Source organism: Podarcis vaucheri (assembly GCF_965113315.1).
Source record: "Podarcis vaucheri genome assembly, chromosome: 8".
Taxonomy (NCBI): domain Eukaryota; kingdom Metazoa; phylum Chordata; class Lepidosauria; order Squamata; family Lacertidae; genus Podarcis; species Podarcis vaucheri.
In genome coordinates, this window is record NC_138766.1 from 42,387,933 (window position 1) to 42,411,929 (window position 23,997).

Below are 23,997 nucleotides of genomic sequence, written 5' to 3' on the forward strand. Positions count from 1 at the left end.
CCAGTTGTTTTATTTACATGCACTTCTAGACCATGGCAAATTTGATCCCTAATTGTGAAATTCCTACCTGTTTTTATGTAGGAAGATGAGAATGAAGATAATATTTTATAAAACAAGCAAGGGTCCATATGAACAAGTGGAACATGAAACAAAATGCTGCAGACTGATGTGCTATTATTCAGAGCAGGGATAGATTTAGGGGAGTGTAACCAGTTTGGTCACAACCATTTTTGCCATTCCACTGTTCTTCCCCCTTTGGGCATTCCCCCTCCTACACACCTTAGTGTTTTTCTAAAGATCGCTATTGCTGTTGCTTTTCTGCAAGGTTTGGAATTTTCCCCAGACCTGCTGATACCACTCTCTTGTGTGTGGATGTTGCATCTTTGGCTATCGGAAGATCTATGCATTGCAACTGGCTTCACTAAGACTTGATAGGATTTGCCAGAAGACAGCAAGCCTTTTAAGGAGGGTGCTCATTTGAATATGTGAGGGGCAAATGGAGTCCTATGGCTTCGGGCCAAGCTTCCTCACCTACCCTGCCCCCAGTGTGAATGTACCTTTTGGCCATGCCCCCAGTGGCTGTGCATTTAGGTTTAGTGAGGAAAGGACCCTACAGAGATTCACATAGAAGACTCCTCCAGTTCCGAGAACCCTTAACAGCAGGCTTCCTCAAACTCAGCCCTCCATATGTTTTTGGCCTACAACTCCCATGATCCCTAGCTAGCAGGACCAGTGGTTAGGAATGATGGGAACTGTAGTCTCAAAACACCTGGAGGGACAAGTTTGAGGAAGCCTGCTTAACAGGTTCCCCAAAGGGTGTGGGAACTGTATTCATCTAAAGCATGGGTTGGCAAACTAAGCCCCGCGGGTCGGATCAGCCCAATTGCCTTCTAGATCCAGGCAGCCAGCATAGTGTGCATACACAATGGTTTTTGTGACTCAGCCAGGCTCGGGGGTCAAAAGTGAGACGGGCGGCTGCTCAAGACAAGTCCCTTCTCTGTCTATTGCATGCGCGCAGCAATCTTTTCTTCTGGGGTGGAGGGTGGGGAAGAGGGGAAAGGAGCCACAGTTCAGATTTCCACCATGGAGCTGCCAGTGACTGACCTCAGAAAGGGTAGTTGTGCTGGCAGGGGCTCGGAGGTGCCTTGGGAGCGATGCCCGCCAGTGTCTGTAGCGGCAGTGCTCCCCACTGGAGGAAGCAGTGAGTGCCTGGGTGGCTGCACTCCAAAACAATTATGTGCTCTGCTGAGGAGGCCGCTCATTATCTACACAGTGCAAGCCATAGAAAGGTAAATAGCCGCCTCATCTTCCCTCACATGGGGAAAAGAACGTTTTAGCTTGAGCGGCACCAGTCTGACTTAGCATGGCCAATGGCTTTTCTCTTCACCCACGCATGCACACATGCTCTCCAGGGCTGACAGGAATGGCATGCTTATGTCAGCCCCCCCACACACACCTTACGAGAGAAATAATAACTGTCAACACGGAAAATGCAAAGGAAGCAGCATGGGTGTATGAGGCGCCCCCCCAAAAAAATAACAATTGGGCAATATGGGGGTTGGTCCCAATAAGGGTTTTTGCCAAAAATGTGGGTCATAATCATGGCAACATATAGTCCGGCCCCCTACAAGGTCTGAGGGACATGCTACAATAATCTGATTGGTGGAACCTCAGGGCCACAGGATGGCATCTGATAGTTGTTTGTGACAATATATTGGCAGCCATCTTGTATTCAAAGAAGTTCTTATGTGGGAGTGCTTAAAAGAGATGGCTAGATCATTCTGTTTCTGATTTGTGTCAGTTTCACATGTCGTGTTAATATTTCTGTCCCATTCCATTTTTGCATCCATCTGCCTTAAAATACAAAAACAAACCATGAATGTATTGTTTCAGAGTATATCAGTTTCTGTGTGCATTTTGTTTGTGTTTTAACCTAAAGTATATATTCTGTACACATTTTGGTATGTTCTTTGAGCTGTGAAGTATAATGCAAAATTTGAAGTGCAAGAAAACGGCAGTTTGAGCCTGAGATGTGAATCAAGTAAAAATCTTCAAGTCAAATGAAATCCTTGAACATCACTAACCATCCTTGAAAAGAAAAATGAAGTGTGTTTGAAGCTCCCATGTTATACTAATGAAAAGGAGACAGCTCAGATGAACAGGGCTTTTTCACTGAAAATCAGCCACTGACAAATCAGCAAAACAGACCCTGGGAGAGGAGGAATAAGAAGTCAAAGCCCTCTACAGCTATTCAGCTTGACCATGCAAGGATGAAGACAAGGGGCACATGCACCACACTTGCCCACAGAAACCTCCCCTGCATTTTTTTTGCATTCCAATGAGATGACATAATGCCTAAGAAGGGTTCAAGTTCCTGTTGCAGTAGTGCACAGCTTCTCTTCCCAGTTTGGAAATTCATTTTGTGTGGTAGCTACTGATTTTATCTTTACCTTTGGCTCCGGTGCTGAGAAAGAAAGTGGGAAATGAAAGGTGGGGAAGTGAGAGGATCACCCACTGAAAAATATATGTACAAGGCTGGAGAATGATTTTTTTCTCAATACCCACCAGGTTTATATACTCTTTTCTCCTTCCCTTCCAACTGGTAGAGAAGGTTAGTAGTGTTAAAGATGGAATGAGGAAGAAATTAGATTACTCATATGAAATGAAGGCCAGATTAGCTACAAATTGTGATGGGAAAGAGATTCAGTTGAGTTTGCATTTTAACACAGACATACCTTATTTGCATTTGCGAACCAAAGCACAACTTTGAAATGTGCAGTTCTTTGAATTTTGTGATGATCTTTTCCAACCAGGAAATATGCGCAGACATACATATATACCGTGCTCAAAACAGCATATATTTCTGGAAAATATATACTGCATGATAAAATGTGCATATTGGAAATGCACACTAAAATGGTGGCAATTTTTTTATGAAGACTCCTTTTAAAAAAGAAATACATTATGCCTGGCTGCATAAATGTGGCAATCTGATCCCAAGTCTGGAAAAATATGAAACTGAAAGAAACTGTAGTTGACCATTTCCTCCGTCCCCTGCCACAATAATTTCAAGGCCTTCTGGTTGTATCAGGCAGACTTCAAGCTGTCAAGATTCAGTTTGCTTTCAAGGTTTTTAGGAGGTAGAGCTGCTTCCTCTCAAAGGCTGACCCAAGGCACTTTTCTGCTGCCTTAGGTTGAGCATTAAAGTCCTCATCCCCAAGTCAAGATGCAGAATACCCAAGGCCAGTCAAGTTACGCTGAAAGCTCTCCACCCTCTATGGCAGTACAAATATAATCATGATATCCAATGCAGCTGCCTGAAGCAGTTGCTTCACTATGTCTAATGCTAGGGCTGACCCTTCTCTAAAACCTGGATTTTTACTCAAACCAATTTCCGTTTTAAACAATGACCAGGCAAGTTCCCCAGTTAGTAGTCTTCCCCACTGACTTGTAGATTGTTACAGTTTTCAGATTAATGAGCCTTGATATGACACAATTCTTGGCAATTAGATTTCAGCACAATCAATAAACCAACCCATGCAAGCTTTCCAAAGTAATATCCAACTATGTTACCTTTGTTTTAACATAAAGCATGAAGTCATGTTAGACCCTGATCCAGAAACAATTAGTGCACTCTTTTCTTTTTCTTTTTAACTAGTGAACTGCTGTCTATCAGGTAGTTTTGGACCAAAGTAGAAACGATGTGGGAGATCATTAATTGTTTTAAATTTATACTCCTCTGAATCTTGTGAGACAATTCTCTAACCAAATAAATGTATTTGTCGGCAAAATTGCTTACAGAACTGTGCACAGGAAAAAATTGCATTAAACTGCTGGTGAATTTTCAAAAGGATTTTTTTTTAATGCAAACTGATGCAGAACACTTAACTTGAGCCTTGAAAAATGAGAAACTGGGTGGGGTGGATGACACTGACAGATGGTTCATTCTTAAACCACACCCACTATTGTTTCTGAAGGGGAAGAGGGAGCAAGGGGAGTTTGCCTACCCAATCTGTCCATGAGTATTCTGCCACCATGGAGTTGTATCTAATGTAAAGTTACCTAAGTCATTACAAGGAGCTGCTGCTACTGCTTGAAGAGACAGCTGACAACTTGTAGTAGCTAGAGTTAGAGGACCTGCTGTTGCAATCCTGTTATGATTAGATCAGTAACTTAGGGTGTCATAGGTGTAATGTGAAACAGTTTGTTTTTATGTCAGGTTGATGCAGAAGCTTGCATCTCATCCTAAGAACTAAAGCAGCAGATGATAGAATCAGGCTGTTATCAATGAAAATAAACATTTAAAAATCATTTCTTTAAAAAACTTCATTAGCCCATCATTGCATTGAACTATGGTTGTGCCATAATCACAAAGTAATTTCTGTGGCTGTCTGTTGGCTTCTCTGACCCTGTACTTGGCAAGGCTGGGTTTTTAAGCCCCAATTAGCCATTAAACAGCATTTTAGAAGACTTACCCTCTTAATGAAAGAAATGAACTGGTAGTGCATTGAAATGGCAAGATAATGTGGAGCTGAAATAGCAAGATAAAAAATGTTGTCACTGATAATGTACGATTTGCCCAATGGTATCAACCGATAATGGTAACAAATATTTACTCTTAGCAAGCAGGGCAAGTGTTCATTATAACAACTGCAACATGGCTTGTTTATTTGAGGTGATGGAATCAATGATTTCTGAATGCAAAGACGCTAATTTTGACTCTGTTTTCCTGCAAATGACAATCTGGTTCAATAGGTTTGGAAATTTAGGCTATTTTGTTTCTTTGAAAACACAACCAAGTGTTCCCATAATCAATCTGTTACTATCTCAAAGAATCAACAATTCAGCACATGAACTTGTCACAATCTTGCGGTCACGGCAACTATAATACATCACTTGAGTGATGCCTATGATGTTTGTGGGCTGGAAGGAAATAGGTTTTTGTATTGAAGGATGTGTTCAAATATAGAATGATATACTTTTCACCTTGGAGAACAAAGGAAGGGCAGAATACTTTATACATTATTCTTTTTTTCCCCCTTATGGAAACTTTATTTAACCTTTGCATTTTCAATTCCAGAAGCCATTTGCATTAGCCCACGACTTTAGTGCTTATCTCCTCCCAATCAATACAAAATCAAGTGGCATAATTGTAGGACATTAGAAAATCAACAAGCTCAACAGGCTTGTGTTAAGTGATGTGTATTTGCTGCTGCAGCTAATACATTTCCTGCCCTTCAGAGACAAGGCAGGGGGATTTCAACCTTACTAATTGAATGGAATGTCTTGCACGCAATTTTGTTGCATTGCTTTCAAAGGCAGCCAATAATATTTGGTGGTAAGCATATTGTTTGCCATTGTTTGCTTTTAGGTTATTCAGACCATCAGTGCAGTGGACAAAGACAATTCTGTGGAGGACCATCATTTCTTCTACTATTTGAATGAAGAGGCCACAAACAGCTCTGGTTTTGCAGTCAAAGATAATCAAAGTAGGTATTGTGTGCACAGCCCTTGAAATATTTCTGCAAAGAATTAATGCTCAATTTGCCACTTTAATTATGAAAATTTCACTAGACCTGTTCAGACATTCACCTTCATGTGTTCTCAGAAATTGTGGAGGGAGGAACTAGTTGTGCATACCCTGTTTGTGCTGACTGCAGTCTTAGATCTTGAATCTAAAGATGGAATTTTCATGTGTTCATTTGAATGAACTTAGAATGAACTTAGAAAGCCCTTAGAAGCCTTTATGCAGCTGGAAACCCTGAGCAATTGTGGTTCCTGTTCACACAGAAAATTCTAAACACGTTCAGCTGAATGTGCAAAGTTTCTCCCTGCTGACCTTCCCACTCAGTTGCAATAGTAAGAGCCAGTGTGGTGTAGTGGTTAAGAGCAGTAGACTCATAATCTGGGGAACCGGGTTGGCGTCTCCGCTCCTCCACATGCAGCTGCTGGGTGACCTTGGGCCAGTCACACTTCTTTGAAGTCTCTCAGCCCCACTCACCTCACAGAGGTGTTGCGTGTTGTTGCGTGTTGAGGTCCCCAGGTCCACCCCAATAACTCACACATCACACAGAATTTTTGTTTAAGGTTTTTGGCATAATTTTGGCCACAACTTTATTAAAATACAAATTTGTGAGTGGTTGCTTAGGCATTGGTTGCGACTATCTGCCCCCACCATGGGGGACAGACTGACATTCCGCACGATGCGAAAGTCAGAAAAGGGGAATACACTTGGGGGGGGGTAGCGACAGAGCAGGGAACCTGCCCTCAGCCCTCCCCAAATGGAACCAGGAGCTCATTGCTATGGCCCGAGCCCCCTTGACAGAGTGGACAAGCAATAGTTAGCCCCCAATTCCTTTAACGGAATCCCTTGCAGCAGCAGCATTAGAGGGGCAGGCACAGCCAATCCATGCCCCTCAACCAACCAAACCATAAACCAATGCCTAACCGCGAACCTTACAAGTTGTGACGATTTGCTACGCAGTAGGCAAAAACCAAATGGCCCCAGCCAATCAGCCAGATGGACAAAATTCCTACCAGGCCCCCGCTCCAAAGCAGACGACTCCATGACAGGCATAGCAAGGTCAAAGCGAACAACCCTAATTCTAGGGAGGGAGGGAGGGACGGGTAATCTGATGCACGGGCGAAAAGAAGAAGCCCTAGCCTCGTGCAAGGAGTTTTACTATTTCTGGCTGTCAATCAAAAATTGGCAACATTAACTTCTTCCCAACAACAAGGGAAGCCCCAATCGTATCAGTGGCCAACGATCAATTAGCCCGCCCCCCAACTTTGGAGTGTCCTGGCAGCTCCCATCGCAACACGTGCTCTCCATGAAGGAGAACACACTTTGTGGGAGGGAGGAAGGGAAAGGAGATTGTTAGGCACTTTGAGACTCCTTCAGGTAGTGATAAAGTGGGATATCAAATCCAAACTCTTCTCTTCTTCTACAATCGAGGGTGGAGATTTTTTTCACATGTAGACAGTGGGGGGTGGGGGCAGTGCATGTGGTCCTCTCTCCATATGTTCTGAGAACTCTTGAAAGCTAACATCTGAGCAAGTCTATTGTTCATCCAGTAAATAGTACAAATTGTGGTATATAGCTGAGAACCACTGTGGGCCACACAACGGCTTAATTTTCAGGATTTAGAATGCCAGGCTCAACTCAGAGCTCAGCTATGAACATCAATGATGTCATTCTCTTTTATTACCTCACAGGAATATTAATGAGATTAACTTGCTGTCTGTAAATTTCTTGCTGATATGGCTGGATAGTTATCCAATGAATAAAAACATACCACATACATAATTATATCCTAGTGTTTAGAACCTGGGCTGGTGTTTTCATCTAAAACGAATCTGCAGCATACTCCCACAGTTAATCATGTCAAAGTTGTCATGAACAGTCCCTTTCAGTCATCCTGGTTTTGGTTTTACACCTGGATAATCAAGTGGTGTCTGTGCTTTGCTGTCCCTTTGGTCAGCTGAGGCTGCTGTACCAGCAGTGCACATACCTTAGGAAATTAAACCTGGTCTGTGTAATGCACTCCACATAGTATTACCTCTGTAGCTGTTGGTGAATACTAGCAAATAGGGTCACTTTGCACCAATACATCTGTACTATGTACCAGTTTGCTTACAGGCACAATTCGTAGAGATGGTGTTTACCGTTAAAGTCCTAAACAGCTTAGCCCAAGACAATTTAGGGAGCATCGCATCCCTTATTATCCTGCCCATTTCCTTTGATCAGAAGAAGTGTCTCCTCTGGTAGAGGCATAGTCGGTGAGGATACAGCCTTCTCCAGACTGGTCCCATAATATGAAAAACCAATGAAGTGTAGTTCAATACTGTCCCACCCCACACTTGCTGCTTTTTGCAAGGCATCAAAGAAAGTTTTATTCTAGCAGTCTTTTAATTTTTGAAATAGGCAACACTTTTATGATTTTTTTTAAAAAAAACAACAACTGATGATGCTGTCTCTTTGAGGTTTTTAATGAAATTATAATTTTTATATGTTGCAAACTGTCCTGAGAGATGTATTTACACTAGAAGTATGGTGTATAAACACACTAAAAACAACACCACTCTATATATATATATATATATATATATATATATATATATATATATTAAAATGAATAAGGATGTTTGTGATCATTGGTTATTTCATGTGTTGAGCAGAATAACTATAGAGTGTTGGAGCCATTTCCTTTTTTAAAATGTGTTTTTACTGAGCTGTTGTAAAGCACAATACTGAAGACAGCATACAGGCACACATTCCACAAATCTTAAATACTTGTCATCAGGCCAGGATAGCATTGCTTTAAGAATTCCGCTATGTCTGCTGTTTCTGAAACCTTTATTAGGCAGTGATCTCATGATGTCATCCCCTCCCCAATTTAGCTATTTATAATTGAGCTACAGCTAATAAGCAAAAATTAATCTGGCATGCTTGGCTTTTATCTAATTATAAGAATGCAAATAAAATAACTCATAGATCAAATAAAATATTCTATTTAAGGTGCAGGAAGTTGATAAGTTATTGCTTCCAAGATTTTTCAGTTCCTGAATTCCTCCACCAAATGTGGAAGAAATTGGGTTTGTATTTATGGCATATCTATCATTTATCTTCTGACAAATTAATTACACCTCTTTTCCATATCTTAATGATAAAATATAGTGCTACTTTTCGCTGAATGGGACATAGATCCCCACAAGCATTTCTACTATCATATTCAGTCTCCTCTTTTTCTTACTGTGTAGCTTGAGACCATTATAAGAGTTCTGCTGGATCAGAGCAAAGGCACATCCAGTCAAACATTCTGCTCACAGGAGGCAACCATATGCTTTTAGGAAGCCTGCAAGCAGGACCTGAGTACAACAGTGTTCTTCTCAGTTGTGATTCCTAGGAACTGATACTCAGAGGCATATTGCCTCAAACAGTGGAGACAGAACACAGCCAACATGGCCGGTAACCATTGATGGCCTCCAACTCTATGAATTTTTCTACAGTTCTTTTAAAGTTGGTGGCTATCACTACCTCTTGGAGGAGCTAATGCAATGGTTTCACTATGCAACTTTCTTTTGTCTGTCTTGAATCTTCCAACATTCAGCTTCAATGGATGGCCCTGAGTTCTACTATTAGAAAAACTTCTCTTGGCTTGGCCTGCTTCTCCACACCATTACCTTAAGCCTTCCACACCTTGCTTGATCTTACCATCTGCAAGTCTCCTATCAAGGGTGGGTATATTTGCCCCCACCCAGGGACAGAATATTTTGTCCCTAATAACATTTGTGTTTAATTCTTGCCAGCTGTAGTCACCTAAGTCTGTGTAATCTCACGGAGGTAAGGGACTATAGCCAGAGTCATATAGAAATTATAAGTCCTACCAGAGTCACTATTCTTGGTGTAAAAAAAAAAAAAAAAGCCTATTAAGCACTTACTCAAATAAGCAACTATCTGGGCAGTTGTAGCAGATTGTTAGGAATTGTTGACTTCTGATTTAGAGGGGGTGGGGGAGATGACTAAGGACTAGGGTGATGCTGAATTTCATGAGGTTTCTCCTCAAGGGTCCTTCTCTGCAGCAAAAGAAACTGCATTCTGACTTAGAAAGCCTATAGAGAAGTAGCAAGGCAGATTGCAGCCTCTTTTATGCCAATAGTCCAGGGCACTGGGAGACTGCACACAGTTCAGTAGCAACATCTTCAGCTTGGTTGTGGTGGGGTTGGTGGGAATGGTAGGGTTGTTTATAGAAAGTAAGGATGGCATGAGGAGAAAGAGGAGATGTTCCTCATCTTATAGTTGTTTGTTGTTTAGTCATGTCCGACTCTTCGTGACACCATGGACCAGAGCACTCCAGGCACTCCTGATTTCCACTGCCTCCCACAGTTTGGTCAAACTCATGTTAGTAGCTTCGAGAACACTGGCCAACCATCTCGTTCTCTGTCGTCCCCTTCGCCTTGTACCCTCCATCTTTCCCAACATCAGGGTCTTTTCCAGGGAGTCTTCTCTTCTCATGAGGTGATCTCACAGTACTAGGAGTCAACCAATAAAATTGATTCAAAAGGAAGCACCGCTTCATACAATAGAAAACAAAATGTGCAGAATCAATGGTGAAATGGTGCACTATGACTACTAGCTTTGACAACGTTGCAAAATGTTAGATAATAATAATAATAATAATAATAATAATAATTAATAATAATAATAATAAATTTTATTTATATTCCGCCCTCCCCAGCCAAAGCCGGGCTCAGGGCAGCTAACAACACTAAAATAGTGCAACATTATAAAAACATCATAAGAATTAATTAAAATCATAATTGATGGCAACCATAAACTAAAGTATTGTAAAGATTGCCAAAGGAGGGAGTCAGGCTGTGCCCTAACCAAAGGCCTGGTGGAACAGCTCTGTCTTGCAGGCCCTGCGGAAAGATGTCAAGTCCTGCAGGGCCCTTGTCTCTTGTGACAGAGTGCTCCACCAGATTGGGGCCACAGCCGAAAAAGCCCTGGCTCTAGTTGAGGCCAGCCTAACCTCTCTGTGGCCTGGGACCTTCAAGATGTTTTTATTTAAGGACCGTAAGTTCCTCTGTGGGGCATACCAGGAGAGGCGGTCCCGTAGATACGAGGGTCCTAGGCCGTATAGGGCTTTGAAGGTTAAAACCAGCACCTTAAACCTGATCCTGTACTCCATCGGGAGCCAGTGCAGCTAGATAAAATTAAGGATAGGGTGAACAGTAGCTGTTAGCCAGGACAAGTGGGCTCTACAACAAACTGTTGCAGAGTGGGGAGCTCCTGTTCTATAAAGTTCAGCCTTGCCCAACCCAGTGCCCTCCACATGTTTTGGACTCCAATTTCCATCAGGCCCAGCCAGCATAGCCACTGGTCAGAAATGATGGGGATTATAATCAGCAGCGGAGCAAATGCCTAGGGAGGCGTGCATACCCTATACCCAGGGGTGGGGCCAGCCGCCCGTGAGGGCAGGGCAAGTGGGAGCAGGGCACTCCACGGGGCCTCCAAGGTGTCTACCTTCCTCCTCACCCAACAGCTGAGGAGGAGGTGGTGGGCAGACCGTTTGGGGCAGCGCGGAGCCTGTGGACGCCCAAGCCACTGCATCACTCACAGGAGAGATGTGTGGCTCAGGCACACTGCAGGCCCTGCAGTTAGTGCCACCTGGCATTTTGTCACCCCCCTCAGTGGTGACAACCGGGGTGGTCAGCCCCTACCACACCCCCTTCCTCCACCCTGATTATAATCAAACAACACCTGGAGGGCACATGATTGGGGAGGCTGATGTAGATGACATTTAAGTAGAACTTCCAAGTTCAGGGACAGTAAATCACTGAGGGTGGCCTAGTGCCTTCATGCTCTTCTTGATTGTTCCTGATAAATATGGACTGGCTACTGCTGAAAACAGGAAGCTGGATTAGGTAGTAGGATACTAAATTCTTTCCCTCTTATGTAGAGCACCGCTGGCAGATTCTTATTCCAGCAGCTCTTTCACAGATCTGCAGATATAGTGCTCTGAAATAATAAAAAACCCTCAGAACAAAATCTCAAAAGCCAATTTTATCTCTTAATAATTGCTTTCTAAATATGGCAGATTGTAGGAGTAATAACTTCCCTATTATCTCTTAAACTGCCAAACACTGGTAGTATTAGAAAAGGGAAGAGCGTGCAAGGGAGAGAGCAGGTTTTTAAAATGAAGTGAAGATTTAATATTAATAAAAGCTTCTGCTTTGTATTTAGTTCTGCTAAAACACAGTTAAAGACAAAGGCACAGTTCACAATTATTTAACTTTGTTTCTTGTTCCCCCATTACACTGTTTTCATCGATAGACAGATGACATCATATGAATGACTTTTCTGTGCTGCGATGTTATGCAGCATTTGTATTGATCCCTTAGGCTGAGAAAGAATCGTAAAGGGGGGACACCAATCGAAACTAATCTGAGGGGAAAACCTAAGTTCAACAGCTGATGAAATTGCAGGAAAGGAGACCACTTAAAGGCAGCCTTCTGAGACTTAGAAGAAGAGCTATTTCAACTTCAACTAAAGTATACATTGCTCATATTGACTTTGCTAATTATTTGAATGTTCTGGCTAGGTGAATAAATCAATACAGCTAACTTTTGGAAAGTTCACTGTATTCTGAATAAGAAATTGCTTGGTTCAGATGCTGCCTGGCCCACAAAATATGTGGCCTTAGACTAACCACTGCCTCTCAGCCTCACACCACCCAGGTGCACATAATACGAGTCTACCTTATTGAGTTAGTACTGCAAGGGTTGCTGAGATTATGTAGGGATGATGATGATAGTGGTGCATCTGAACTATTCAGATTTTAGCCAATGTGCAGCATAATCCTAAACACACTTATGAGGAGGCAAGCTCCACTGATCTGAGTGGGACTAAGTTGTCCCCTTAGCATCATGATTTCCAACTTTCTTCCCCCACACCTCTTTATCTGCACAAAATATGGCACAGTGTTTCTCATAAATAAGATATTCTAACTGAACGTGAATTGTTGGACTTGGAAACCCATAAGCAATGTCATGAAACAAAATCATCTTTTTTGTTATTATTTTTTAAAGATAATACAGCTAGAATTATTACCACACGAGGGGGATTTCATCGTCGAGAACAGTTTATTTTTACCTTACCAATCCTAATTGCTGACAACGGAAGTCCACCCCTCACCGGCACAAACACTTTGACCGTCACTGTGTGTGATTGTGACCACGAACCTAGTCTCCAGTCATGCAGATATGGATCAATGCTCTTCTCAATGGGCATCAGTGTACAAGCTTTAGTTGCTGTTGTAGCTTGCCTACTAATAATATTAGGTAAGAAAAACAATCCTTTCTTCATTTCATATTATGTCTTCTTGGTTCCATGGATTTGTTGCCCAGAACATGGTCTGTATTTCCCAAATTAAAACCTGACAGAACTCATATATGAGTCAATGGCACCCTTTTTTTAGAGAGAGGACCATACAGTGGTACCTCAGGTTTTGAATGTCTCCGTTGATGAACATTTCAGTTTTTGAATGCCGTATACCCAGAAGTAAATGCTTCAGTTTTTGAACACACCTCAGAACTTTAATAATAATAATAATAATAATAATAATGTGCCACGCAGCTTCTGCTGAGTGCAAGATCCTGAGGCCTAGCTGTTGGCTATTAAGTTTTCGGTTTTTGAACATTTCAGAAACTTCCGGAACAGATTACGTTAAAAAACCGAGGTACCACTGTATTCACTTCTGGGCAATCTCCTCAGAGCAAGATGCCAGTGGTGGACAAGGCCAGAGGCAAAAATAGCCCAGAGGAATGAATGTAACTTTTATCATTGTATAATAGGCTAGTTTCTACACACATGCACAGAAATACATCCTCACTATCCTTGTCCAGACAAGGAAGAGAGATGATTAGAGTTAAAGAATGCATTATAGCCAGACAGCTGGTGTACAAAGTAGAACCAGTGAGGGGTGTGGGCTGATGAGATAATGCATAGCCTGGGGAGAGTTCCAAGGTCCAGATAGATGTGCCTGGAGGACTACACTTGACTCCCAGCCCTGAGTTTCCCTTACCCTAATTTTCAACACCTTCATGGTGATTATATCCTGGACGCAACCTGTCCTTTTGTATCTGTGATAGTACTCACTGGTACAGGGTGCCATCATCACTTTCCTTTGCTACGATGACAACGATTTTGTGCTGGTGCTTATAGCACTTTTATCAAGATATGAGTACCAACACCTCAATTTTTTAAAAAACTAAAAAAAGCACCAGACACAAAACCCCATTTACAATAACTCATAGACCCCATTTATCTACCCCAGTTCTATACACATATATGTGCTCATAATACTACCATGCTCATGATCCACACTCTTCCTATCTCACCCATGAAACCAGAGACTATAAAACTGGTCACACTGCAGTAGCATCAAGATTAGTAAAAATTGTGTGTGTGTGTGTGTGTGTGTGTGTGTGTGTGTGTGTGAATTTCTCAAGTATTTCACCAGCACCACGCTTTTATTTGTTTGCTTGGCAGTTTTTATTCTAGCAATTGTGGCCTTGAAGCAGCAGACAAAGCAATCTCTATTTCACAAGAAAGGAGGAGAAGCATTCAGAGAAAACATTGTGAAGTATGACGACGAAGGAGGTGGGGAACAGGACACGGAGGCTTTTGATATTTCAGCCCTGAGGAACCAAACTGTCCTCAGAGAACACAAACCTCGAAGAAATATCACAACACAGATCCAGAGCCTTTACAGGCAATCTCTGCAGGTTGGCCCCGAGAGTGCTGTTTTCCGAGAATTCATTACAATGAAGTTAGAAGAAGCCAACTCTGATCCCGATGTTCCCCCTTATGATTCCCTTCAGATATATGCTTTTGAAGGTACTGGGTCAGTGGCTGGATCGCTTAGCTCCCTGGGATCAAGTTCTTCTGAACAGGATGAAAGTTATGACTATGTTCCTGAACTGGGATCTCGCTTCAAGTATGTAAGAAGCCCCTGGGGCTCTGCAAAGAGGGCAAAGCCATAGGCACTGCTAATTGTGACATTATGGGAAAGTCCAGCAGACATGACTGTGGCAATAGTTACAAAAGACTGCAACTCTCCTATTGTATCAAAGAAAGTTGGAAATATCAACACAGATGGCAAAGCCAAGCCGTTTTGAAATACAGCACAAGTCTTATTATTTAAATTGTATTTTTGGCATATGGTTGTTAGAAATATATTTGTGTACTGGCAGCATCTTGCAGAAACAATGCTAGAATAAAGGCTACCCACCTTCCCTTCAAAAATGGAAGATTCTGATATAAGCAAATTGTGAGTTGGTGCACCTGTTGTTGAGACATTATTTTCTGTGCACAGGGATATTGCATTTGAAAAGACATCCTTGCTTAAAATGATCATCTCAGATTATCAGTATGTGCTATTTTTTTCCTCTTCAGAAAAAGACATTCAACATTACAAGTACAGAAAAACTTAATTTTCTTTCCGTATTCTGTGCAGTTTAAGCTTTTCAGCTATTTACAAAGTTCTGCTGGCTGCAATTTAATAATCACAATCAAAAATGTATATGTATTTCATACAGTATGGAATTTTGTACAGTTTATAGTGAATACAGAAACACCTGAAATCTTGGAGAGAAAGAAAAAAACCAATGTGTTTCACTGCCAATTCTAGAATTATCTAGAGAAATCTGAAACTCGGTTGTGACAGACATTTTATTTTTCACATTTTTCTCTCTCTGATACTTTCACCTACATTTCCTCAGACAAATTAATAGGTGCACATAATTTGTGATTTGTCTTTGTTGTGGCTGTACATATACTTTACTCTCAGCAAAAGTATTTATTTTGAAATAGCAAATTGAAATAAATCTAATTTATCTGCATTAAAACATAGATCTCTGTAACAGCCGATATCTATTCATAATTAAGTGTGACTTCTTGTTAAACTCCTAATTAATTTTCTCACTGGCAGAACCTGAAAAAGTAAAAATATAGCAGGTTCAAGTGTGAATCAATATTCAACTTAACTATGGTAATCAAGCATGTTGCAAAAAACCAAATACTATTCACATCTGGGCATTTTCCCTTTTTATTAAGAGCTTAAAAAATGACTGATTTCCCAGCACAGATTTATTTTTTTTATTATGGAATATAAAATTAGCTGCAGCACTCAATTTTATTGTCACAGTATTAAAGATCTTTAAAATGCTAAGCTGGTGGACATAAAACTTTATGTATAACATTAGATAATAAGATAGTAAAACACTTTAATGTTAATCCAGCTCTTCAGAAAATGATCCTATTCCATTTCATCTTTCAGGAATAGAGTCAGTCTTCCAAATTAAATTCCCCTGCTGTATTTTTGTTTGCACAATCTACAGCCAGTATAAAATTGGCTCAGAACTATTATTCTCTGTCACTTTATCCATCTGGCTGATCAGCACAAAATGTAGTGATCTAAAAGCCATCAAATGCATTCAAATGGCATCCGGTGCAAAGAGAGCCCTGCCTCTTATTTATTTACCATGTTTCTATTAGGTGTTTATTTTATGGCCTCCGCGTCGTGTAATCAATTGAAACATTTCAATACCCGAAAGCTGGCATTGTGATAAGGAAAACAAGTCCATCAGCTACTTTGTTTTTAAGAACAAAAGCAAAAGAAACACCAGACAGGAAATCTCCAATGAATTACCATTGAGGCAAAAATGGAGAAGCAAAAAGCAAACGGAATTGCAAATATCAGTGTTTGTACTATTATACTTGCTTGTTAGACAGATACAGAAACCTGAAGAGTATAGGCTAAGTGGAAAGCTGCTGGTAAAGGGACAATTTGCCTGCCATCTTAACTATAGTGTAGTAGAATTGGTAAGAGACAATATTGGTAATTTAATTCAATCTTTATTTAAAACAAAATAACCTTCACTTAAAGCGTCTCTGACAGTTTTGTACCCAGGCTTCCTCTGCAAATCCTCCACAGCCCCTTTCCGCCAATTTGTTCTATAGCTTGAGTTTCTTAGGGCCAAAATTAGTTGTTCTGTGACTGGATTTCACCAAGTAATGTTCTAGAACTTTCCTGAAGGCTGTGTAGGGTTTTGTTTTGTTTTCTCTTTTGCAGGGGGTAGAGGAGAACGAATATTCATGTGAAGGTGGAGAGAGAGAGAGAGAGAGAGATCTTTCCACCCACATAATTTCTTATCTTGTAAAGCATATGAAGGGAGCAAGAGAAATGAGCTATTATGCATTTTGACTAACAACGGTGTGAGGAAGCCATTTGGATAAGGAAAGTATTCAACTCTCCTTCCCCATACTGCAGTCCTGACCTAAGTCCTTTTCTCAATAGTTCCTATTTGAATAATAGAACTGCATAGGTACAGTAAGAGGTAAAGGTAAAGGGACCCCTGACCATTAGGTCCAGTCGTGACTGACCCTGGGGTTGCGGCACTCATCTCACTTTATTGGCTGAGGGAGCCGGCGTACAGCTTCCGGGTCATGTGGCCAGCATGACTAAGCCGCTTCTGGCAAACCAGAGCAGTGCAGGGAAACGCCGTTTACCTTCCTGTCAGAGTGGTACCTATTTATCTACTTGCACTTTGATGTGCTTTCAAACTGCTAGGTTGGCAGGAGCAGGGACCAAGCAACGGGAGCTCACCCCGTCGTGGGGATTCGAACCGCCAACCTTCTAATTGGGAAGTCCTAGGCTCTGTGGTTTAACCCACAGCGCCACCCACGTCCCTATAGGTACAGTACATCTAGTCATATGTCACCTATGTCAGGGGTGAATATCCTCTGACCCTCAGGTATGTCCAACTGATCTGATGAAGAAGAAAAAAGCTCAACAACTTTGGCTCATCCTCCCTAAAAATAGCTCATCAATTCTGATGAAGCCTCCCCCCAAAAAAGCTCAACAATTATGAAGAAGTCTCCCCCCCCCCAAAAAAAAGCTTAGCAACTCTGGTCAATCCAATGGGTAGATCACTGCCAGTTTATTTATAGTGGGAGTAGATCACAGTCTCTTGGAGGTTGGACGTGGCATAGATGATGTTTGACTACAGCTTCCATGATAACTGACCATCGGTCATGCTGGTTAGGGCTGATGGGAGTTGGAGTACAAAAAAATCTGGAGAGCCTCAGTTAGCCACCTCTGCTGTCCGTAATATCTACTGCAGTCCCCAGACAGGACAGTTCACCAGCAACTTTAGGTCAATTCGCCCAGCCTGGACATACTAAAGAGGTAAGTTTAAGTACTGGGTAGCCACAGACTCAATCTTTGCCCCACAATGAAAGTTGCTTAGTTGCTTAAAACGTTTCAGGGATTTCTTACTCTCTCAGCCTAATCTACCTCATTTGGTTGTTATAATAATGAAATGAAATTTTATATACGTACAGCGGTACCTTAGGTTAACTTAATTCGTTCTGGAGGTCCGTTCTTAACCTGAAACTGTTCTTAACCTGAGGCACGACTTTAGCTAATGGGACCTCCCGCTGCCACCGCATGATTTCTCTTCTCATCCTGAAGTAAAGTTCTTAACCTGAGGTACTACTTCTGGTTAGGCAGAGTTTGTAACCTGAAGCATCTGTAACCCGAAGTACCACTGTATGTGTGTGTGTGTAAAGTTAAAGGGACCCCTGACCATTACGTCCAGTCGCGAACAATTCTGGGGTTGCAGCGCTCATCTCGCTTTATTGGCCGAGGGAGCTGGCGTACAGCTTCCAGGTTATGTGGCCAGCATGACAAAGCCGCTTCTGGCAAACCAGAGCAGCGCATGGAAATGCCATTTACCTTCCCACTGGAGCGGTACCTATTTACTTACACTTCGTGCTTTTGAGCTGCTAGGTTGGCAGGAGCAGGGACCGAGCAACAAGAGCTCATCCTGTCACAGGGATTCAAACCACCGATCTTCTGATTGACAATCCCTAGGCTCTGTGCTTTAACCCACAGTGCCACCCACATCCCCCCCCCACACACATATATGGCTTGAGGACATTTTCTGGGCTGTCTTGGAAAGCCAGAATGTAGGACATAACAGCATGGGTACACCTTCTGCCTTTAGGGATCTGATGAAATATGAAATTCAGTGGATTTGATATTTGAAAGCACAGGCTATGCTGTTCTCCCTTTAGCTGGAGGATATAGAATAACAGCACACAAAACTCCATATAACATGGTACTTTGAGTTTTCAGGGCATGCATCCTCTTTTATGTGGAGGTGTCAAAGTAAAAGCAATGGACACTACAGTTTGAGAGTTTCCTCACTACACTTCGTTAAATTACTTTTATGTGGTGTAGCACCAAGGAGTTCCTGAAGTTTTACAGATCTCCTTAAATGTGAAGAATGAAACTTTGTCTCGGAGATACATAACTGGGAGTGAACGTGGCTATGAAAACTAAATATAGTTCTTCAATGCGCTTATTGGCAGAGACACGCAAGGATACCTGTGAGCACAGATGATAATCACCCACATTCCTCTCTCTTAAGTAAAGGAGGCTTTGTTCTTATTTCTTATAACAATAAGAGATCCATCTGTCATCCCACTTGATGTCCACATATTCAGTGAAATAGCTGAGACTGAGTGCATACAATCAACATGTATGCATACAATCTAAATATTGAGGCCCTCCAGTTGATAAAAAATCCAGCACGGTCAGAATTCCTGATCACATGTAGCCTCTGTACAATTACAGCTCTATGTGCATAGCTAACCCCTTTCAGACTAGGGAATGGATGAATAAACCTGCTTTCAATACATTTTCAGTCCTTTTTCTGTGCCAATTGTAATTATTATTATTTTTTAAGTCCGTATGAAAATGTCCATATGAAAACATGTATTCCAATGATATGCTTTCTCAAAGAAATAGATTTCTAAATGTGCTTTATCTAAAACTTAATTTAAAAATGTGTATATATACTCTCTCTCTCTCTCTCTCTCTCTCTCACTGTGTGTGTGTGTGTGTGTGTGTGTGTCAAAAACTGTGATTGAAATGCAATGTTTGGGAAGGGCGAAAGCCAGTAGATAACTAATTCAATTCTATACATTAATCCAGGTGGCTCGAATCAGCTCCCTTGATACCAGAATTCACAAAGAATTCAGTTCCACAAACATTCCTTATTTCAGATGTCCTATTAAACACTCCTTTTCTAACATAAGCTCTAGTACTTCTGTGTTCATGAACTGCACGTGCTGGATGCACAATTAACAAACCAGTTGTTTGCCATTAATATTGAATTGGTTATGTTATTTAAAGGCAGTCCAGCTCAATGTAGCCATGAAGACTGCATTCAGACAGGGGTTTATTGTGTTATTTTAATGGATACAAACTGTCCCAATTGCTAACGTTCCTTTTAAACAGCAGCACCCATTGCCTTATACAGCTGTGGCTATTTGACTGTTATACCATCATGGCACGCTAAATTTTATTTACACTAGTTGACATGGTATAGCACCAGACCCCCAAAGTGTCCCTATTTTCCAGGGACAATCCTGGATTTACAGAAGCTGTCCCGGTTTCCTATTTGATTCTGGAATGTCCTGCTTTTCCTAAGGACACCCCTATTTTCATCTGAGAAATGTTGAAGGGTATGGTTGGATGTCCCTATTTTTATTGGAGAAATGTTGGAGGGTGTGTAGCACAACAATTACCATCATCTGACGGTTGCTGTTCTCCTACCTGCTCCAGACATGCACACTTCTGTTGCTCCATGATTCACTACATGCCAACAAGATGTAAGCACTTGGTGTTTGATAAATATGACGAAGCAACTCTTGATAAATACAGAGTGGATCCTCAATAAGGTGGCAGCAGATGTCCCTCATTTTTCCTAGATTGTTTGCCTGACACCAACTGAGTCATGCTTCATATATTTGAAGGAACAGGGTTCAGGCTTCAAGACATCACAGAATCAGCCAGAGTAATACTACACTAAAGAAAAGAGGAGCCTATAAATTTGATGGTATTTGAAAGTATACAAATTGTAATAGATAACTAGCAGTTTATATGACACCTAAAGAAAGCCTAGCACAGAAGAAGAAGAAGAAGAAGAAGAAGAAGAAGAAGAAGAAGAAGAAGAAGGAGAAAGTAAACAGTCAAAGCCTCAAGGTAAATAAGTCAGCAGCCAGATACTCCATATTCTTGACAATTATACCTACCTAGTTTGTCAAGAGAATTGGAAAATAACTGAAGGTTCATAAATAAAGGAATATGATAAACTTCAACACATCAAATGGAAGGAAATGTTCCCTGGGGCAAAAAACAGGATCCACGTTGTTTATAACACCTACATTAATGATCAGGAAGAGGAGATAAACAGCATTTTAATGGCATTTGCCAATGATAAAAATGGGATATATTGCAACACTAGGGAGAGCCGAGATAAGCTACAAAATGAAATAAAAAAGATAGTCTGGAAATAAGGCTGGAAATATTGACAGAATTGGGGTGAGGGAAGGATTCCCTTGGAGAAATACAAGTTGCCATATATACATAATAAATGTGAGAAGGAAACTGGAAAGCACTATATTCAACAGGCAAAGAAAAAAGAAATAGTGCTTTATCTTTGTTTTAATTTTTCCTCTACCTAAACTCTACTTATATATTTGTGTGTTTTTTTAAAAAAAAGGATATATAACACCATAAGAGTCCGTCAGCTCTCTCCTGACAAAGGAATCCCAACCTGAGGAAAGGCTGTATTTGAATTTCATATTATGTAGGCTACCTGGCACTTTATTCAAGTGTCTTTGCATAGTGGTTTTGTGAAATTCATTTACATTGCTGGCTGAGTTTTTTTAATTATTTGGATTGGCAATACAGCCTTTCTAATGCATTTTATATGTGAAGGGAAAGTAGCAGAGAACTATGTCAATAAAAAGGAATGTGTGCTAGAAAAAAAAGTTCATCATTATGCATTAACATCATTTATGGTACATTCTTTTGATAGGAAACCTCTGCCTTTGGAAAGCAAAGTGAAATGGCTTCTGCAACATTAAACACTGACAAAGAATGAATATTGCGCCTCCACAAAGCAAATGGTCAAAGCAGGACAAGAAACAAACACATTTAAAAACACCCCCTAAAAGGATGTGTGTGTTCTGTAGATACATTTCATTTCCTTTTGCATCTCATAATATTTGCAGATAAAAAGCTTCAATTTGCACAGGGAGTCGCTGTTGTCTCTCTAATTATTAACACATGAAGGGTGATACAGAGCTTTTCCTTGTTGATGAAGACACTATTGTCGATTTACCAACCTGCAGAAAAAGATACTTTCAGGGAATCCTTTTCATATTATTTTCCCTTTGGGAAAAAGAAACTGCAACCCGCCCCCCACCCCAAAAATCTTCCCACTCTTTAAAAATGCAGCTCCTAACCCAAGCTGGTAAAGCTTCCATGCTCTAGCTAGATCCACCTCTTGCCTGGAGGAAGGAAGTTGCAGTCCTGGATATGGGATCCTCTTCAAAGAGGGTCCTAATTGCACTCAGGACCTTGGGGGCCCCCATGGCATCCGGAAGCAGGGCTTAGCCCGGGCATTCCTGGGGTGGTCTCTCGATCACCCCATTTCCAGCACCCAATCAGCTTGTTTGCAAGTTGGGGAGGGTGAGGGTTTATAAACGGCAGCATGACATGTCAGAGCCAGTTGCTTCACACTGCCAAACACCTGCCCACCCGCCCTCTTTGGTTTCTGTGCTCTGGCCTTGCTTGGGACTTCAGTTGGTCACCTGTTTTGTGGCAGGGGCCTGGTAGGACTTTTGTCCACTTGACAGATTGGCACTGGCCAGTTGGGTTCTCACCTACCTCCCAGCAATCGTCACAACTTTGTAAGGTTTGGCGGTTAGGCATTGACTTAGTGTGGTTGGGGGAGGGGAGGTGTGGCCATCATCTGCTCCTCCTTAAAAAAGGGTATTCCGTTAAAGGAATCTGGCTGAGTAGGAAAAGGAGAAATGTTCAGCATAGCCCCAGAAAAACCAGACAATCCCTGGTAAATATGGATATTTGGGCCATATAATATCCAGGCCCAGTGCTTTTTATATCAGGGGTTACTCAATGGTATGCATGCCTCTTTTTGGTTGTTAAAAAGTGTGGCACTTGCTGTAACAACTTCATGGTGAGTAAAGGTAAAGGTAAAGGTACCCCTGCCCGAGCGGGCCAGTCTTGACAGACTCTGGGGTTTGTGCGCCCATCTCACATCTATAGGCCGGGGGCCAGCGCTGTCCGGAGACACTTCCGGGTCACGTGGCCAGCGTGACAAAGCTGCATCTGGCGAGCCAGCGCAGCACACGGAACGCCGTTTACCTTCCCGCTGGTAAGCGGTACCTATTTATCTACTTGCACCCGGGGGTGCTTTCGAACTGCTAGGTTGGCAGGCGCTGGGACCGAGCAGCGGGAGCGCACCCCGCTGCGGGGATTCGAACCGCCGACCTTTCGATCGGCAAGCCCTAGGCGCTGAGGCTTTTACCCACAGCGCCACCCGCGTCATGGTGAGTACCAGGACCTATTTTTCTAGGGGGTGGGGAGCACTGTCTAGGCCTCATATTATGCAGATTCTCTTTTCTGTTTTACCAATATTTATTAACAAAAGTGAGCACAAACAAAAGGATCCAGTATGTTGTTCTTTTTCACCTCATTCAGCCCACCCCTAAAATCTGCAGGAGCGTATTTCTGTTTTATAGGGGCCAGACTGCTAAATGTCTGCATTTCCCATACACAGAGATTATGGCTACTGCCTCTCTGAAGCTGGAAATGTGTGCCCTCTCTGCTTGCAATGAGTCACAAACAATGCAACCCTGCACATGTCTACTCAGTAACAAATCCCACTGTAGCCTGAAAGTGGCTACAGAATTGCAGCCTAAATCTAGCAGGATGCATTTTTACCCTATGGTCCACACAACACAAGATACAGTTTCTGGAAAAAGATGAAAGAAGTTAATAAGCCATGTCATTAAATGTGGAATACCTCTATCGTCATTCCAGCAGTTTTCTCCAAACTGCTAGATTAGTGTAAAGCAACTGCACTGAGCTTTGAAATGTGTTTTTTTAAAAACCCCAAAAAGTATTTTAAGAATTGCTGTCCTTGCAGTAATTTTAGTTGCTGACAAGAATAGTTTTGCCATCTTTTTAAGCAGTGCCTTTACTAAGGACGTTAGGAACGAGTGCTTAGTGAGAATTACCGCACAAGCAGCTTTCACTAAGCACATGATTATATAGATCCTTTCATGCTCCTGCATTAGGTTAAATTCTGATTACTGTGTTTCTTGCCTTTCTTTTCAGCTTAAAGTGGTTTTTGTGGGTCCAAGCCTGAACATGTAAAGCACAGAGGCGCTACAGTGGAGCCTTCTGTGCAGATCACAGAGCTTATTGGAGGAAATCCTGATATCCAGTCACAGCTTCATATTGTGATTAACTTTTCAGTGGTAGTCAGATAGAGTATTTCATAAAGGGCTTTAATAAACTTATGTCTGTTAGAGGAGCGCTTCAGCTGAAT

At 41.7% G+C, this 23,997-nt stretch overlaps 1 protein-coding gene across 5 annotated transcripts in view; it reads left to right on the plus strand.

Annotated features, from left to right (window-relative positions):
- Nucleotides 1-21,769, plus strand: part of LOC309539283 (cadherin-19-like) — a 72,365-nt gene extending 50,596 nt beyond the window's left edge. For 4 of the 5 annotated variants that reach the window (XM_082235260.1, XM_082235262.1, XM_082235259.1 and 1 more), the window contains 3 exons: nt 5,372-5,489; nt 12,592-12,843; nt 14,054-15,734. In XM_082235260.1, the coding sequence (XP_082091386.1) occupies nt 5,372-5,489; nt 12,592-12,843; nt 14,054-14,547 (864 nt within the window). In that variant the 3' untranslated portion in view covers nt 14,548-15,734. Of the gene's footprint in view, nt 1-5,371; nt 5,490-12,591; nt 12,844-14,053; nt 15,735-21,456 lie in introns of those variants that run through there. The other variant, XM_082235263.1, reaches the window with a different exon arrangement.
- The last annotated feature ends 2,228 nt before the right edge of the window (nt 21,770-23,997 follow it).